Genomic DNA, 13,720 nt, shown 5'->3' with positions numbered 1-13,720 from the left:
TACTGAAGAGAAAGCATGAAAGCAACCTCTAAAAAGTCCTTGATATGTGCTGCAACTAAACTACTCCTTTACCCTGCTCCTGAGCACCATAAAAGCACATGAGCACCAAGGATTCCTCTGCAGGAGCTCCTATGGTCCTATTATTTAAACACTTTGTTAGCCTCCATTTTGACCACCCAGTTACTTCTGCCTCATTGGAGCTCTGGGTGATGTATGCTATTCCACTGAGGCTAGGATAATCTAAATAAGTAGATTGATGGGGGACAATTCAACATATATGGTGCAAAATAAGTTTGCTTTACAAGTCATCACATTGATGAAATGAGCTTGTGCTTTAGGAAGAGTTTTAGTATCTTATTATCTGCTACATCTTTCTGTAAAATAACATGTTAGGGCCTTAATTGTGCTTTAAATAAGTATTTGATGCTGTGGATACAAAAGGAGATAATAGGTGAATGGAAATCTGTCCTTGACTTGCAATTTTGAGTCTGTCAACAGTTCAGAGCCATACTAAGTTATTTTAATGAATTCAGGTCTATTTTGATGAAAATGATAAGATGAGAAATGAGAATCATTATGTGGTTATGACTTTTCCACATTTGTGTTCATTAATTCATAAATTTAAAACCAGCATCAGATATCTAATTTAAAAGGTTTACTACCTCATGCATAGGATCTCTACTCAAAAGTAGAAGAGCCCCACCTTATGCAGCTTTTGTGAGGTCTCTCACTTGTTTACCTTTTGATAATGTACTCAACAGACCAGTTACTTATAAAGTAGTGTATACGGTATGTAGATAAGATAAGGAGGGATTATTTAGTTCAGTAGGATGATTGCCAGCTGATGGGCTAATATATGCAGATGATTAAGAAGGAAGAAAAAGTTTGTTCATGTGAGATCAGCCTGATTCTGATTTGCTATTGGTGTTCTGCAATGACATGTCAAATATGGGTTCACCTCTGTCATTTCTTTTTTCATTCATTTTTTTTTTGGAAGGATTGAGCAATAGGGGAATTATTGATGACAAAGTAGGATGCATTGAAGAGTAGCACATTGTACTGGGGACCTAAAAGCTTTTGTAAAGAATTTTCCAGGTGCATTATATGTTTAGACTATTTCTATTAGGATAGTGATCTAACCTATGCTCTTCAAATGCCATAGCATGCCTTCTCTGTACTTGCACAAATGTTGCACCTGTACATTTCAGGCCATTACTTAATAGGTTTCAGGTATTGACAAGGTAAGGAGAGCCCCAAGGGGTGGGTCACTGCTGAACAAGCACTCTCAAATCAAGTTGGTATGTTTGCTAAGTGACGTTGACCTGGAGATATACATAATAAAGTCTTTTCCATGTAATAAATTCTTTTTTTCCATGTATTAGATTCTCATAATTAAGAGATTTTCATGAGAGATCTAAATGTTCACAGTGCCAGTTGCAGATGAACATACAAATGGATACCAAAATCTTTCTATCAGAAGTTGCTCAGCAGATCAACCTTAAAATGGGGAACAACTTGTTTTGCATGACTTGGATGACAGTCTAAGAATCAGTAGTATGGACAACTTGCAACTCCATATGCCATTTGATCTGTTTATATAAACTTTACTAGCCAATGGAGATGTATATTGCATCTCGAGAAGGTAAATATTTGATTAGAGACACTTTGAAGGTTGTATAATTGATCAGCAACTAAACATGAAACCTGACATGAAGCACTTGAGAGTAAATTAAAATATCTGTTTCTGACTTCAAATTTAGAAGATTACTTCTTTTTTTTATCTTTGATTTAGGAAGTACAAGATGGCATGGGAAACTCGAATCTGGTTCTTAGTTATAGAAGCAAAACACATGAGCTGTTAATTGATGGCTCAATTAAGTTTGTATCTGCAGGTTGCCAGTCTCCTGCCAAGCAGCTTCCTAAAGTGTCCTTGCCACTGATTGCTTTCACTTCCTGTTCATGGGTTGTTCAAAGAAAACAAATTCCTTCAATCTTGTCTTGTTGTTAGAAGTTGCACTGCACTTGTTCAAACATGTCCCAAGCTCTTATCAATTGTCATAAAATCTCTAAAGATCTTATAGCAATATCTTTCTTCTGTGGGGTATCAGATATGTAGATTTCAGCATTTTTATTTATAGTGAAACAATATTTTTCTCCTCTGCAATTTCCTTATAGTTGCTCATTTTTCAGATTATAATCTAGAGTAAGTCTTCTTATTGATGCATTAGAAAGCTTGTATGTGGTTAAATAACATTCCTCTTGGTCAATGAGAAAAATATCTCAAGTTGATCTAAGGCCAGGACTGCAGCCGAAAGAAAGGATGGATTGCTCACAGTATGGTTAAAGCTTCTTCATCTGACCCAGCATGGAAAGAGTCATGGAAACAGAGAGAGATTTAGTAGGGAATGTGAGAAACAAAGGAGCATCTCAAAGTGGTGAAGCAGAGAAGCTCATTTCTTTGGAACTCTAAAAAAGTAGTGCTTGCAAGCATCTTAGTAAAGCTTTGAGTACCTTCCATGTTGTTTCTGCATGACATCCGAATAGTAAAGTCCACAAGTTCCAAAAGAGAAGATCAGCTGATGCACTGTTTTAACTTCTGCCATATTCCTTTTGGTGATGTGGTTCCTCAATTGCCTACATTCATTTTCTCTAGCCACACCTTTTCACTCTCACGGCATATATGTTAGGATTTCATCTTATAAATTCTCTCTGAAAGAAATGATAATTATGTGCTAGTCTTTGTGCAGGACAACCACCACTCTAATCAATATCAATATTTGATATATCAAGCTGAAGTTTGGAGTCAGTTGATCAATATATAGTAGATTCTGTCATGGTACAAAGTGTCCTTAACCTTTTGTTGTTGTAATGAAACAGAACACAGACAGTATGGATTTGTAGTTTATGAAGTTATCTCTGATATTATTATATTAATTTATTTTGGAATTAAATTTCCATTGTCAGGTGGGAGAAAAGGCCAGAGGAAACAAAGGACTGTGAGAATTCTGAGGGATCTTGAAATGGGAGCACTGTCATGGAGTGTGGTAGAAGCTGTAAGGTATCAGAGAGAGAGAGAGAGAGAGAGAGAGAGAGAGAGAGAGGGATTCTTCTATAATTTGTTACTTGTTTATGCTGCACATTTTTGTGGAACTTACTTAACAATGCTTTCAACTTTTGGATTCATGCCATTTCTAAGTTCTTTATATTAATCTTATAAGTGCCATTTTAGCAATTGCCATTTGGTAAGTGGAGCTTTACTTTTTGTTCCTACTACTTAGGTAAACTAATTCACACAGAATGGCATTTTATAGAGAGAATATATAGAAAAAATAACAATTCATCTAACATAAATTTAGTATATACTAATTTCATAGGAGTGCATCTCCAAGCTTTTACAGTCCCATGAAACCTCCTCCTTAATCCTTGTCTTCAGAGATTTTGTTAGACCATATCATGCCAATCCAGTCACCAAGCAATCAATTATCACATCATCATTGTAATTAGGTGCTCATCATCATCGTCGTCGTCTTCGTCACCTTAAAACCCACCACAAATCCCACACCCTCAAAGGAGCTTTTAATTATTTCCGCCTATCTTTCCCTTTCAGATTCTCTTCCTCCCGTTACAAAATCTTCGCCTTGTTCTCTATACAACAGTGAGCCTTCCTCCTCTTCCTCTCCTCTTTCTCTGATCTCGCACTGGAATTGTATCAACATAAAACTCACTTTCGGTATGAGGAGTCATCTTTGAAGGAGGAGAGGAGGCGAGGAAGAACAGGGACCCTTTCTATAGAATAAAGCTCTCACAGTTCCCTTATCTGCATCTCTTTCTCCTCTCTCTCTCTCTCTCTTAGTGAGCAATGAGTCCAAGCTATGACTGTGCTTCCTCCGGCCTCCTCTGCGCCGAGGACAACGACAGCATTCTGGGCTTCGGTGATGAGGAGCAGCAGCGTGGGGATAGGCCTAGTCGTGTTTCTGAACCAGAAAGGTGTGATTTTTATGTGGATTTCCCCCTGCAGTCCGATGACTGCTTGAGTTTGTTGGTCGAGAGAGAACAGAAGCATCTGCCGAGGGAGGACTATGGCGAGAGGCTGCGTTCGGGGGATTTAGACCTGTCCTTCAGGCGGGACGCCATTGATTGGATGTGGCAGGCGGGTTTTTCATATTATTTTTCCTTTTGTTGTTCTTAGTCTCTTTTGCTGGATTTGCTGAATAGTATCTTTTGAGTTTATGTTGATTTTCTCGAAACGTGTCGATAGTTATAAGACTTCTTCTTCTTCTTCTTCTTCTGTGTTTGAGATTAACATTTGTGGTTCACTGAACAGGTTCATGCCCATTACAATTTTGGACCATTAACTGCCTATGTATCTGTCAATTACTTGGATCGGTTCCTCGCTGCCTATGAGCTTCCAGTAAGAACATACACTGCTCATATTCGTTTCTGTCGATCATAATCTTCATTACAAGCTCATTCCTGTAATGTCATGTCGACCTAACATAATTCACTGATTCAAATCTTTACTATCATCTATAATTGTAGCAAGGCAAGGCTTGGATGACGCAGCTACTGGCTGTGGCCTGTCTCTCTTTGGCGGCCAAGATGGAGGAAACTGATGTTCCTCTGTCCATGGATTTACAGGTGAGCAGACATCAAGAATGCGCAGTTATCTGACATGATCTTCACAAATATTTCTATTGAGATTCTCTCTGAATTGTTTTGGATAGGTTGGTGAGGCAAAGTATGTCTTTGAAGCTAAGACTATTCAGAGGATGGAGCTTCTGGTGCTGAGCACCCTCAGATGGAAGATGCAAGCTGTGACTCCTTTCTCTTACATAGATTTCTTCCTTCACAAGTTCGGTGATGGCAATTCACCAACCAAGCTATCGGTCTCTCGATCTGCAGAACTCATCTCGAGCACGGTTAAAGGTAGATTTCTCCATGAAAGCAATAATTTCATGCATATCAGGACAATCGAGTTGTGTGACTAAGAATGATGCAATTGGATGCAGATACTGATTTCCTAGCATTCAGACCGTCTGTAATTGCTGCAGCCATTGCATTGTTGGTTTTGAGAGAAACCCAAATGGTGGATGTTGAAAAGAAGTTGTCTTGTTGCACTCATGTAATGAAGGTAAAAATGGTTCTGGCACTGCTAGTTCTTCATTGTATCAATTTTTTTCTGCATGATTACCACCAATTGGTAATCATCTCCAAGTTGAAGAAGACTATTGCCAAGTGTGTGCTTCACTTGAGATTTACCTTTGAGGTGGTTTTCATGATTTGATGGTTTTTCATTTTGTCATAACTTTGGTGGTTGCAGGACGATGTCTTAGGATGTCATGAAGTGCTTCAAAACAAAGTTTTAATTAGGCAGCAGTCAATTGAAGATGTCAGCTCATCAGTGTCCTCTGTGCCACAAAGCCCACTAGGGGTGTTGGATGTTGCTTGCCTGAGCTACAAGAGTGATGATGCAAGTCTTCAGACCTCTCCAGCTTGCAAGAAGAGGAAAGTAAGCAGATGACATTGCCATGAAGGAGTTCTTGTGTGTGCTCCTTTCTCCCAGTGAGGTTTAGGCTTTCTCTCAAGCAACCATTTTGGTTTGGTCAAGGAGGATTTTTTGTGTGTTGTGGAGTTCTTCCAAAAAACCAAAAAATGACCTGAGAAAAAGGAATAAATACAAGCAAGCAATCAGTTGCTCTTGCAATAGATGTGATGGAGCAGCCACCATCTTCTAAATCATGAAAATTCTAAGAGAGAAACGAGGGGAGATGGACAATCTCTTTGGAGAAAGATGCTGCTGGAGAGAATAAAGTGCAGAAACCAGGAAACAAGCTCCTTTAAGGATCAAAAGTGACCACCCAGACAAAAGGAAAAGAAGAAGAAAAAGAATAGAAAGTTAGAGAAAAGGTGAAGTGAATTTTCTCAAAAAAAGGTTCAATACCTACTCACAAAATTGTTTGTTGTGTCTGTAATGTCTGCCATCATACTACCATATCACTGACTGGTGTATGCTTAGATCCTGGAATTAGCCTACTCCATGGCATAAAAGAAGAGCTTCTGTCAGTAGAAATCTTGGGAAGACAACATATAAAACCCCCAAAAGAACACAAGAATCCAGTCCTTTTGAGATGGGTGTGGGGGGGTGTGGGTGGACCTTATTTAAGACCATTGCTGTGTTTCCAAAAGGATAAAGGAAGAATTATTCTCTGCAGTCTTGTTTGCCTCCTCTTGTCTCTCCCTTTGTGAAGAAACCTTTTCCTAGTGCTGATCAAGTACACCCAGAGATCCAATCTATCAATGGCCAACCAAACATCAAATTGTGCATATGGTGTTGCAAGCCATTTTGGATTTGATATGTGCATACATGTGGATTGGTTTTCTCTAATCCAAGTTCATATTAAAATAAAGGATGAGCACTCAGTGGAGATCCACTTCACCTCAAGGGTTATGTTCCTATATGTGCACTTACATGAGAGGCATGGAAGCTCATACAGTATGTTATGTTCACTGTCAATCTCTTTATTTGTGTCCATGTATGTTGAATACATTACAAGCAATACAAATTAGCCTCTCTTCTTTGGCAGAAGCCTAATTTATGCATAATTCACCATATCTTAATAAACTTCTTTTATTAGTTATTTATAGCAGTATCTGAAAAACTTTAAAATGTAAAAGAATAAATTAATTCATTTTTATTTCTATTTTACTCCTTTATTCTCTTGTAACATCACCATTTCTCATCAATGTTGCCATTGCCTCACCTCATTCTCTTCATTGCTTATCTCCATCACTTCCTCTATACAACACTCTCAACTTAATAATCCCTCCATCATCCCACCAAAATATAACACAACTAGAAGGAAGATTTTTATTTTTATTTTTTTTGCTTGCACTAAAAAAAAATACTATTAGAATATACATTGGACATAAATTATTTTTATATTAAGATCTTTACGCTAGTTGACATATTCAATTAATATTATCTTTTCATATACATCCGATAAAATTGGAAGGATATTTAATTAAGTTAATACCTTTAATACTTAATTAATTAATTATAAAATAATATATGATTTATTATATCCAGATGAAATACAATTATTAACTAAAAAAATACAATTATTTTAACCTATCAAACAGTGTTGTTCTCATGATAATTGCTTACTATCTCTATAGGACTGAAGACCTGACTAATTTGGGCCGGCCCAAATGTGAACCGAACCGGCCCGAACCGATTGTGTTCACTTCCTCTATAGAAGGAGGAAGTCGTGTTTCCGATCAGTTCGAATCGCCAACCCTAAGCCCCCAAAATCCTCTCCGCCTCTTCTTCTCCTCCATCTTGTCGTGGGATTCGTCGCGCTCGGACTTGATCTGATCTCAAGTTCTTTGTACAAACTACGGTTCGTTACTTCTCGTCTTTCTTCTGTCATACCTTTTCTACGTTGTTTTTGTTCATCTGATCGGGTCTTCTCCGCGGGTTCTTCGACTTTCTTTTGGGTGAAAGCTGGTCTTTCTATCGTTGTTTTTGTGGTTTATTTGATTTCGATTGTTTTCGTTGATGGATTTGAAGGAAAAAGGTTTTTCTTTTGTGTCATATTATCCTAAGCTTAGGGTTTCTGATTTGCTTTTTAAACATCTTTCGATTGGAAAAGATCGTTCGTTAGTCTGACCTAAGGTTGAGTTACGTTGTTGATGATTGTGGTGTAGATTTGCACAACGGAGTCATAAAGAAGGGCGTCTTTTGTTGATTGTCCTTCTTATTGGAATTAGGGTTTCTATGTAACTCTTGGAAATTGATCGATTTTGTTGTCTGTTGAGTCATACCAGGTGATTGATCTTCTGTCATGGCGACCCTGAAGGACCTTCTGCCGCCGTCAAAGTCGAGCACCACTTCGCACTACGACCACTCAAACGACCCGTGGTTCAAGGAGCGGTACAGCGCCTCCTCAGAATCCACCAGATCTGTAGCAATTAAACCGAATCCAGTCCCGCCGTATGGTAAGCGCTCGGGGTTCGTTCCCAGGAAGCCTGAGGACTTTGGTGATGGCGGTGCCTTCCCTGAGATACACGTTGCCCAGTATCCCCTTGGCATGGGGAGGAAGGATCAGAAGCCTGGTTCCAAGATCCTCGCCCTCACTGTTGATTCCCAGGGGAAAGTTGCCTTTGATGCAGTCGTGAAGCAGAATGAGAATGCTTCAAAAATTGTCTACTCCCAGCACAAGGACCTTGTCCCAAAGGTGGGTTTGGAAGATGAGATTGAGAGTGAGGAGGAAAAGGAGATTGAGGAGAGCACCCAGCGGACAAAGGAAGCTCTGGAGAAGATTGTTAATGTAAGATTGAGTGCTGCCCAGCCAAAGAATGTCCCTACGCAATCCACAGAGTCGAAGTTCATCAAGTACAAGCCCTCACAGCAGTCTGCAGCCTTCAATTCTGGTGCAAAAGAGAGGATCATTCGGATGGTTGAGATGCCTGTCGATCCACTTGAACCGCCAAAGTTCAAGCACAAGAGGGTCCCAAAGGCATCAGGGTCGCCACCGGTGCCGGTGATGCACTCCCCACCACGACCCGTCACAGTGAAGGACCAACAGGACTGGAAGATCCCTCCTTGCATCTCAAATTGGAAAAATCCAAAAGGTTATACGATTCCTTTGGACAAGCGGCTGGCTGCGGATGGTAGGGGTCTTCAAGATGTGCAAATTAATGACAACTTCGCTAAGCTTTCTGAGGCTTTGTATGTGGCTGAGCAGAAGGCAAGAGAAGCTGTTGATATGAGATCAAAGGTGCAGAAGGAGCTCATGCTTAAGGAAAAAGCAAGAAAGGAGCAGGAGCTACGTGCATTGGCTCAAAAGGCACGTTCTGAGAGGACTGGCATTGCTCCGGCCCCTGCTGCTCCTCTGCCTTCCGATAAGACCATGATCGATGATGCAGAACTAGGAGAGCCACAAGAACAGAGGAAGGAAACAAGAGATGAACGAGAAGAGCGGCTGCAGCGTGATAAGATCCGTGAAGAGCGGAGACGTGAGAGGGAGAGGGAGAGAAGGCTGGAAAATAAGGATGCTGCCATGGGGAAAAAGAGTAAGACAACTAGGGACAGGGACCGGGATATTAGTGAGAAGGTTGCTCTTGGTATGGCAAATGTTGGCGCTGGGCGTGCTGGGGAAGTTATGTATGACCAGAGGCTCTTTAATCAGGACAAGGGTATGGACTCTGGGTTTGTGACTGATGATCAATACAACATATATGATAAGGGCCTGTTCACGGCACAGCCCACGCTTTCCACGCTCTACAGGCCCAAGAAAGATACTGACGCAGATATGTATGGAGGTGCAGATGAACAGCTGGAGAAGGTTCTGAAAACTGATAGGTTCAAACCCGATAAGGCGTTTACTGGTGCTTCTGACAGGCCATCTGGTAGTAAGAGAGAGAGGCCAGTGGAGTTTGATAAGCAGGAAGAGAATGATCCTTTCGGTCTGGATCAGTTCTTGACTGAGGTGAAGAAGGGTAAAAAGCCCCTTGATAAAATTGGTGGTGGAGGAACCATGAAGGCGAGTGCTGGGTCTTCAATGAGAGATGACTATGAGGGAGGAGGATCTGGAAGGTCCCGCATTGCCTTTGAAAGAGGACGTTGACGGATGTGTTGGTTCTCCTATGTTATTAGGTCAGCGTACCATCAAATGTTGGATCCTTAATGTTGTAGAACCTGGTATGAAGCTAAGCTTCAACTGCTTAAGCATGTGGTTGTATTTGGAACTTTATCGTCTCTTATCTTGCATTCTGAGATATGAACCTTCTGTAAAAGCTAATATCAGAATTATAAGTTCAGACATATAAGAGTGAAATATTTCTGCAAAGTTGGGAAGAGTGCTTCCTTTTTTAGCGTATGATAAAGAGTTTAGCTTCTTTTATTTTGTTTGATGTTTTTGTTTTTTACCCGCTAGGGGAGTTCATATGTTGAGGCAACTTCTCTTATACCTTATTTTTAGGGTCTTTGAATTGTCTGTTATGGTTGAGTAGTTTCTTTATTCTTCCATTTTGTGCTTCTGAAGTCATTCTTTTCAAAATTTGTGATTTGTTGCCATTTTGAAATTCTGATTGTTATCATCATTTCAAGCTTCTTTCTCATCTTCCCATCACCGTGTCCATCTCACTAGTGGTTGACATGTCATTTGATTTAATTGCAGCAGTTGGCCATTGACTTATCATCTCACTAGTGGTTGACATATGTCATTTGATTTAATTGCTGCAGTTGGCCATGTTAAGTCAATGTATCAAGCCTTTTATGAAAGGCTGCAGCTTACTTATTTCATAATGCTTTTCTTATCTAAAATTTATATTTTGTGCACTCTGATGATATGGAAAGTGCAAATGGTAATTTTAATTCTCTGTTGTAGCATAACTTTTTGATAGTATGTTTGTGTACAGATCACACTTATCCTGTGAAGCAACTATATTAATCTTGGAGATATTCAACAATCTTGTGCTCTTGATTTTTAGATGGATAGTGATGCTTTGCTGGAGACTTTCTGCAATGGTGTAAGTAACTCCATTGGGTAAACAAGTGGTCCAGTATTGAGGATTCTGGATTATCATTGAACATATGCCAGTTATTTTGTGCTATTGTAATTGTTGCTTAAGAACCCTAGTAAGCTACGGGGTTGTTTTCACAACGTTAATAGGAAAGTCTCTGCAACTGAACTGTTTTTAGTGTCTGAAAGTAAGTTTATCTCTGACTAAAATTTTTTTATAGAGTTTAAAATGATATTATGTTGAGATGATACAATATCTTTAGATGATTTTTACCAAGGTTCGTTGTACCATGACATGCCACTCAGTACAGCCAGTATATATTGGTCTGATAAGGGACTGGTCATGAGCGATACATCGATATGTTCTTATATATCATGTGTCAGAATACTCAGTATGACTCGGTACATTTAGATATATACCATACCGACAATTGGCCGATATGGACCGACAAGATGAACTATGAACCTTACCTAATGTTCTAAATTATATATATATATATTCTTTCCTAAATTAAATTAGGAAAGTCTCTGCAACTGAACTGTTTTTAGTGAAGTTTATCTCTGATTAAAGTTTTTGTATAGAGTTTAAAATGAGATTATGTTGAGATGATACATATCCTCACCAAGGTTCGTTGTACCATGACAAACCACTCAGTTTGGCCAGTATGTACTGGTATGATAAGGGATTGGTTAAATCGGTACGAGTGATACATCGGTATGTTCTGATGTATCATGTGTCAGTATACTTGGTATAACTCGATACAGTTTGGTATGAACCATTCCGACAATTGATCAATACGGACCGACAAGACAAACTATGATCCTTACCTAAAGTTCTAAATTACTACTCTTCAATCATTTTATCTTTTTATTTATCTTTTCTGCTTTCCATTAAATATATATATGCTGCAATCTTCTTGCGCCACCAATACTGAGATTAATCATCCAACATCAATGTTGGAAAAGTTTGAGATTAGTTATCAGACAGATATTTCAGTGGTTATCAATATTTTATGGGATTGCTGAAGAATGGTGATACAAAATTTAGCAGTTGACACCCTCAGAGTTTTCATTTGGTGGCTTACACCAGGAATGTTGCCCATCACATGAAAATATTTACTGAGTAAGTGTGGCTGGTGTTGTCCCCTAAATTTGCAGTTGGATGAAATGAATGGAAAGTCTACTCGAAGACCAGTTTGGGAATTGGCTTGCCAAGAGATAGCATATATTGGAATAAATGTATATATGAGATTAGCATTCCTTGTAAGGTGTGTTCCGTAATTTGCTACTTATTCTTGCTGACTGGTGGACTATGTTCTTTTGTATTTGATTATGCTTTTTGTGGTGACCAGGACTAAGATGTTTCACTTGACATTATGATCTGTTTCTTTCGTTTGATTGTTTCAGATATTTAATTCTTTGGTTACTGATGTTTTACTGCCTTTTGCTATTCAACTTCTACAACTATACAGCCTTCTGAATTTTCTTTTATGTCCAGTTCTGCAACCTTTAGCTATTTCCTTGACTGAAAGTAGATGCATCTACATGATTCCTTGATAAGCCCTCAAGATGGGGCAAAGAGTTTGTGATGGCTAGACTTGTATTATTGAAGTGATAACTAATGAATTATTACTACTACATCATGATGGTTCTTTCTTCAACTGTCCAGTGCATTATTTCTTGTTTTGATACTCCAGGTACTCATACATGTGATAATGCCAGCTAGTTGTACCTTCAAGAAATCCTTGATCTATTGTACAATAGTGCAACACCAACAAACCATGGATAGGAGTTAGTATATTATGGCTTTGCGGCATATGGTATATTAATAAAAGTTTCATGGTACTATGAAGGTTGAACTTGCCATAATTTTGTTTGAAGTTTGTTTAAATTCAGTATGAGATGATAATATGACATGCTATTACTGAATGCAAACGCAGTAGTCCGACTTGAAAGAATGACCAGAAAGCACAATGGTCTGAGGGGATTTATTGGTTCACTTTGTTGATTGTTGATCAAGAAAATTAGGAATGATCTGTTAGGCCAAAGACACACAGCAGTGGCAAGAATATATGTGTCATGTGTTGGATATCATTTTGCAATGCTTGACAGATTTGTTTAAGGTAGTGGCTCTGCCTGCTTGAAGCTAGATAAACTGACTACTCCCTCCTGCAAGCAGCTCTGTTGGCTGCCTGCTGCCCATGTGTAACCTTTGGAAAGGCTGCAGAGATTTGGGTTTAAGGGGTTAACCAGTAAGAAAAGTATCTAATTCCTTTCTCTTTCTCCTTTATCCTTTTCTCCTTGTCTATGTTTCTCACTCTCTTCTTAGCTCTTGTCAAGTTTTCTCACTCTCATCATCCTGTTTTATATTAAAGTATTTTTTAGATTGTTTGCTTTTTTGAAAGGTCTAAGGAAATCATATTTAGTTCCTTGATGATATGAATGTGGTCTGACTGCACTTTGGGCAGTTTTATTTACTCTGCCCCTGCAGACAAACAGCTGAGGTAGAAATATAAGTTGGTGCAGGCACCAGCTGAGGATTACATTCATCATCTCTGTTCATGTCCTGAAATGAAACCAGCTTGTAGATCTTCACCTGATTCCTATTCATGAACAAGAGACATTGCAAAATTGTTCCATGGGGGTGTAGTTTTATTCCTTTCATTATTGTTTGGAAATGGGGATCATGGTTCCTTCATTTCAATTTATATGCTTCTCTGGAGATGCAAAATGGAGTTCTTGGCTTGTCTAAGCTTGTAGACAATGAACTAGTTGGAGACTTATATGCTTTAAGAGTCACTTATGTATATCCATATCACACAAATAGAGAGATGTGAAGGATCCCTTTTTATTTTCCAAATTAAATATCTAACAGTTATCTCTTTTTTCACATAGGATAAATGATGAATCTCAAAAAACTGTTATCAATAATCATAGATCTTGAGCCTCGAAAGTGGATCAGATATGTCACCATGTGTAATGTAAGCATAAGAAAAATATACCTATAAATTGAGGGGAAAAAAAATAAAATGCATCATAAAGTTATGGGCTAATTATATATTATCACTGTAGTTAATTGTGTTTAATATATGTACCTTAAAAAGTTATATTGACATCTCTATAGTTACGAAAATGAAATATCTATATCTATTTACCTTAACAATGTTATTTTTACCGATATAAACATAAAAATA

General features: G+C 38.6%; 2 protein-coding genes across 2 annotated transcripts; both read left to right on the top strand.

The window, feature by feature from the left end:
- Window positions 1-3,600: 3,600 nt before the first annotated feature.
- LOC135675676 (cyclin-D4-1-like) lies at window positions 3,601-6,586 on the top strand. The gene is made up of 6 exons (XM_065186057.1): window positions 3,601-4,150; window positions 4,325-4,411; window positions 4,540-4,638; window positions 4,725-4,926; window positions 5,010-5,131; window positions 5,321-6,586. The coding sequence occupies exons 1-6, from the start codon at window positions 3,860-3,862 to the stop codon at window positions 5,519-5,521; spliced, it is 1,002 nt and encodes a 333-aa protein (XP_065042129.1). The 5' UTR covers window positions 3,601-3,859; the 3' UTR covers window positions 5,522-6,586.
- Window positions 6,587-7,258: 672 nt separating this feature from the next.
- On the top strand, window positions 7,259-9,851 carry LOC135675675 (SNW/SKI-interacting protein A-like). Its single transcript, XM_065186056.1, has 2 exons — window positions 7,259-7,400; window positions 7,828-9,851. The coding sequence occupies exon 2, from the start codon at window positions 7,845-7,847 to the stop codon at window positions 9,627-9,629; it is 1,785 nt and encodes a 594-aa protein (XP_065042128.1). The 5' UTR covers window positions 7,259-7,400; window positions 7,828-7,844; the 3' UTR covers window positions 9,630-9,851.
- Window positions 9,852-13,720: the final 3,869 nt, after the last annotated feature.

This window comes from Musa acuminata, chromosome BXJ1-6 (genome assembly GCF_036884655.1).
Source record: "Musa acuminata AAA Group cultivar baxijiao chromosome BXJ1-6, Cavendish_Baxijiao_AAA, whole genome shotgun sequence".
NCBI classification, from domain to species: domain Eukaryota; kingdom Viridiplantae; phylum Streptophyta; class Magnoliopsida; order Zingiberales; family Musaceae; genus Musa; species Musa acuminata.
This window is presented reverse-complemented; position numbering and strand designations above follow the sequence as displayed.